The sequence below is a fragment of the Phalangium opilio genome, unplaced genomic scaffold, assembly GCF_054372755.1.
Source record: "Phalangium opilio isolate 3A_F unplaced genomic scaffold, DU_Popi_V2 ptg000002l_1, whole genome shotgun sequence".
Taxonomy (NCBI): Eukaryota; Metazoa; Arthropoda; class Arachnida; order Opiliones; family Phalangiidae; genus Phalangium; species Phalangium opilio.
This window is the reverse complement of record NW_028324144.1, coordinates 12,231,591-12,236,771: the sequence shown is the minus strand read 5'-3', so window position 1 is coordinate 12,236,771 and position 5,181 is coordinate 12,231,591. Positions and strand designations below refer to the sequence as shown.

The 5,181-nt window shown below is 32.6% G+C and overlaps 1 protein-coding gene across 4 annotated transcripts; it reads left to right on the top strand.

Moving 5' to 3' along the window:
* Positions 1–772: 772 nt before the first annotated feature.
* LOC149719821 (uncharacterized) lies at positions 773–2,889 on the top strand. Of its 4 annotated transcripts, none has more exons than XR_016376145.1 (8): positions 773–1,015; positions 1,097–1,312; positions 1,468–1,589; positions 1,646–1,850; positions 1,936–2,117; positions 2,183–2,222; positions 2,304–2,566; positions 2,626–2,889. XR_016376145.1 is itself a non-coding variant. In XM_089857700.1 (8 exons), the coding sequence occupies exons 2-8, from the start codon at positions 1,108–1,110 to the stop codon at positions 2,832–2,834; spliced, it is 957 nt and encodes a 318-aa protein (XP_089713826.1). In that variant the 5' UTR covers positions 775–1,015; positions 1,097–1,107; the 3' UTR covers positions 2,835–2,889. The 4 variants fall into 4 exon arrangements, 2 of the variants coding, with proteins under 2 accessions (XP_089713826.1, XP_089713813.1); XM_089857700.1 differs by having other exon boundaries at positions 775–1,015; positions 2,304–2,405; positions 2,734–2,889; XR_016376144.1 differs by having other exon boundaries at positions 782–1,015; positions 2,183–2,566.
* Positions 2,890–5,181: the final 2,292 nt, after the last annotated feature.

Genomic DNA, 5,181 nt, shown 5'->3' with positions numbered 1-5,181 from the left:
TCAAAGAACCCTCCTTTAGCATTAGAGGCGGTATCAAGTCTTATCTAAGAGAGCGACCGCTCTCCTAGAATACATCGAGAGGTTCATGATTCTGAACATTGGGATCAGGTTCAAAAACTAAATTCTTGCTTCTCTTGTTTTTAGCATTTCGAATTCTATATTCAGTCTTTCTTGGAATTCGGAAAACTCCAGTAAAATACGGCTGTTTCCAAAGACTTGACTTCGCAACTTTTCCCATTTCGTCTAGTGCCAAAAACCTCAACTGGACATTAAAATCTTGTATAGTCCTTAAACAGCTGATCCTTTCGAGAAAGTTCCCGATGATATCTTCAATAATTTACACTCCAAGGCTTACTAATTCCAACAGCAGAAAATGTTTATTCAAGGCTTACTAATTCCAACAGCAGAAAATGTTTATTAAACATTTATGACCCTTATCTTACTTTATCATAAACTATCAAAAGTTTCGTTAATACCGGTTAATACCAATTAATTATGAAAAATTAACTCTATTTGTTAAAATTAATAATATTTTGCTGGCAGGAAATATAAGGACCGCGGAATACTTTACAATTAAGGTTTATACGCAAGGAGGATTCATACCATTTGCACAAGGAGACCAGGCAATTTGGAGTGTAAAATAGCAGACGATTTTACACTCTAAGTCGCTTGGTCTCCTTGTGTTAATGGTAGGAATCCTCCATGCCTGTAAACATCTATATTCTATATGATATATATCCTGTTCCAGTCAGCTAGTATGCGCGCGCCGTTTTACCCCCCAAAAAATTTCGTATTTCCTTCTTAACGGATCACGTGACGTCTGGCTCCTCGGCTGCCCTACACGCGTGAGAGATATATCTGGCTGTGCCTTAGTATTAACTTTTCCCGCTTTTTCTCTTGTACGGGAATCCCGAAACTACGTGTCCGACGCATATTGAACTTTAGAATTTATGCTATTTCGAAGTTGAATTTAAGTGCTTAACTACAAGAATTTCTTATTGCAAAATTTATTTAGGTAAGTTACGTACAAATGTTCACTAATTATTTATTAGAAATTCAAATTGCCTACGTTTGCACTTATGATTTTGTCTTTTAGATTAACACACAATGGCCAAGGCTAAAACGGTTTACTTTGTTGTAAAATGGAAAGACGATGATATGTGGGATGTTTTAAATGTAGAAGATATGTTAAAACATAATCGCATAATGAAAAGAAATGTCTTGGAAAACCCTGATAAATTTATTGGGCAGGAGTTGGATATTAATTGGAGTGATGGAAAACCTTTAGCTACGGGACTTTTGCTAGCCCATGGTAGGCCATTGGATTTTTAATGATAAATAAATCAGTTTCTTTACTGTTATCAAAACCCGGAAATTTTGTAAACAAATATCGTTATCGAGTATCGCCCTTTAATCCTAGAAGTCTAAAAATGAATCCTCATCAGGTCTTTAATTCTTTTTAATTAGGTAAGTTTTCCGATATGGAAGCTAAAAGGACTGAAATTGCTAACAGGAATTTGAGGAGGCTTAGTGATGACCGACCATCAATTAGTATTTCGACTGAAACAGCTGGCATTAGCAAGAATGAGGTAACAAATTTGGCCTGAATTTTAAGCATAAAACTAACAATTATTCTTGATTATAGAGGAAGAGAGTTAAAGAAGATCAACAAACATTATTGATGCAACAAGTATTGAACACTAGCTCCTCAGAGTTAAATTCTGACTCTTTAACTAAACCATTAAGCCCAATGCCTTGCAAATGTAATAAATATCAAACTTTGAAAGAAAAATACAAATTGTTGAAAAGGGAAAATTCAAGTAATTTGGAAAAAGTTGAAAGAATGAAAGGTTTGAATAATTACTATCGATCATTTAAAGAGTTCTTTTAATTTTTGGCTTATTAACTTATAAATATATCATTTATTTTATGTAGAGGGGAAAACACTGCTCTCCGAATTAAGAACATTAGTCGAATCTGCCAGGGAAATTATCTCAAGTAACGAGAATACTTTTCAATCATCAGTTACGGCTGGCAATGTATCTGCTTTGGATGATACCATCTCCACAAGTTCATCTCCTACATCTCGACCAAAAAATTCAGATGATGCTCAAAATGTAAGAAATCTTTAGCGTCTGATTGATATTATGATAGATGTCAACAAAAAAAAATATTATTTCAGGTTATGGTTTCAATTGGAAACCTTGTAAACGTTAGTAAAGGTATATTATCCATGATGTTAAGAACTTCTACTGGGCCAACAGTTCTAGCCAGATCCCTCCTTATGCACTTATTTACAACAGAGGACTTGATAGGGAAGTCACTAACTGGGCGGCAAAGTAACGCCCATAAAGGGAAAGCACCAAAGCCAGGTCTGGATAAAATCAAATTAGAAGCAATTATTGGTAAGTTTAAAGGCTGTTGGTTCTAATCTAAAATTAATGAAAATACAAAAATTTGTATATAACTTTAAAACTTTGAACGGAATCTCGAGAGCAATGGCCATATGGTATATATGTGTTAATCTCCTGATTCTCTTCCTCTGTTGTGATTATTTCAGTCTGTAGTTTTTATTTACAATTTGCCTGATCTCATTCTCTTTGTGGTGACTATTTCCGTCTAAAGTTTTTTATTTACAATTAGCCTGATCTCACTCTCTTTGTGGTGACTATTTCCGTCTAAAGTTTTTTATTTACATTGAGCCTGATCAGGATCACCCTAAATATTTTTTAGGATATACAATGAAAAGATATCCCACTGCGACGAAAAGAGAAATTATGGATTCATTGTCAAACAAAGTAAAGGAGATAAATACTAAATATATGGTTACTTGAAGATAAAATGTAGTTTTATTTCAAAATAAACGGGTACCTAGCATTTTTAAACATGTGATTGTTTTTTATATTAATTTAAAGATAAATGAAAATTTATTTCAAATTCAGGAAACGTTTTAAACAAAACCTAGAAACTTTTTAAACACAACCTAGAAACGTTTTAAAATAAACCCAGAAACTTCTTAAAATAAACCTACAAACCTTTTAAACACAACCTAGAAACCTTTTAAACACAACCTAGAAACCTTTTAAACACAACCTAGAAACTTTTTAAACACAACCTAGAAACTTTTTAAACACAACCTAGAAACTTTTTAAACACAACCTAGAAACTTTTTAAACACAACCTAGAAACTTTTTAAACAAAACCTAGAAACTTTTTAAACAAAACCTAGAATCCAATCTATAGAATCTAAAGGAATTTCTAAAAATAATCTAAAATAATTCTTTATAAAAATGACCCATTTGCTAAAGACATTCTATTGATGTGTTCGATAAAAATTCTAAAAAATACGCTATAGATATTTTATATAAATGTCTATAGAATGTTTTTGTAAGGGACTAAAACACTTATGATAAAACAATAAAATACTAAAACACTTATGATAAAACAATAAAATACTAAAACAATAAAACAGTAAAACAGTAATGTACTTATAAAAACTAAATTGAAAGTACTTTAAAAAATTGAAAGTACTTATAAAAATACTAAATCACTTGTAAAAAATCTAAGTTAAATTGAAAACACTTGTAAAAACTAAGTTAAAATACTAAAACACGTATAAAAACTATGTTAAAAATACTAAAGCACTAAGATATGGGTCTTTGGCATTGTAAATGTTCAAAAACGTTTTACTTTTAACACGAAATGTGTTGGTAAAAGCTAAGTAACATCATACACTATAACCACTGAAAAGGTTTTGTCAAGACTGTAGTAGGTATAATAGCATTACAAAGAACAAATTAAGGAAAAAAATTATATTTATTTCGAGTTACATTTCAAGTTTTTTTGATTGGTTCTTTTATAATTTAGAAAGGTAATAAGGTATGGAATATATTCTAGAGGGCCGGTAGGCCCTTCTAGATAAGATCCCACATCCTCCCGCAATGTTAAATGAAAATTCACAGATTTTCGCCGATTTTCCCATAGGAATAACATGGGGTTTTTGGTGCTCCTGTACATCGAATCATTTAAAAACTACATGGAAGTTAGCTTTCGGAATACTTTTAAATTAACAAGTAACTATTCAAGGTGTGCCTTTTTCAAGTTTCATCAAATTTAATTAAGTCTAAGTATGTTAATTTAATTAAAAATGTAAGTACCTCAAAAGATTATTCTACAGCAGACGACGCTAATTGTTCGTTACTCTACAGTAGACGACGCTAATTTGCCATTTCACCGCCTTGAAACTTTAACTTGATATTTTTCAATAAATATAACACTATATTTATTAAAAACTTCTCTGGCGGGTCTAATTTTCGTTTAATTATGTGTCTCGGTTGAAATTCTATACTTAAGATACCTTTCTAATTTATATTTTAGATGTTAGTTTCGACCAAGGCTTAAGTTGCCTTACTTAGACCATGGATTTATAATAGAAGCTTACGCTTCATGGATATTTCCCTGTAGCCTTCAGTAAGGCATTTTGATTTTAAACACATTTATGTCACAAAAATTCGCGTGGGTGGGGACTGGGGGGGGCTGATGACGTAGAAATTGAGGCAAACTTTTTTCTTTTGGCGCGCGTGCGCGCGCTATTCAAAATTAGAACTCGATCACGTGAAAAACTTCAACCCTCCTCTTAATTTGCCTCAAATTCCACGTCACAAACGCGCGTGCCAGGCTGGTACTATTTCAGACGAGGAATAAATGTTGTGCGCGTTTTAAGGTGAGTGAAATATCCAGGAAGCGTAAGCTTCTATTATAAATCCATGCTTAGGCAGACTAATGAGTGAGTCTATGCAATGGGTGATTGTAAAAGCTGGAAGGATAGATGGATCAGTGTTGGAAATAAGGATATTTTTAAAACTGGACCTGTGGCCTAGGTATTTTAATTAAAATAACTGTCCACGGTGCCAATCATTGTAAACGTACAAGGGCAGTGCAAGCAATGTCATGGATAATTGCAATCGTAAAGTGGACTGTAAAAGATACAGCTTTGATAGTTTAAAATCGTGGCAGGTTTGTTTTGAAGTTGACTATAAAGCTCGGGTTCTAAAACGAATTGTGAACCGTATCATATAAGAATTAGTAGAAGTGTAGAACCATTTTTAACCTCGTCCTAGAAGTGAAAAATTTCGCATTTCAGGCAAATATTATTTTATAATAGATTAATACAAATAAAGA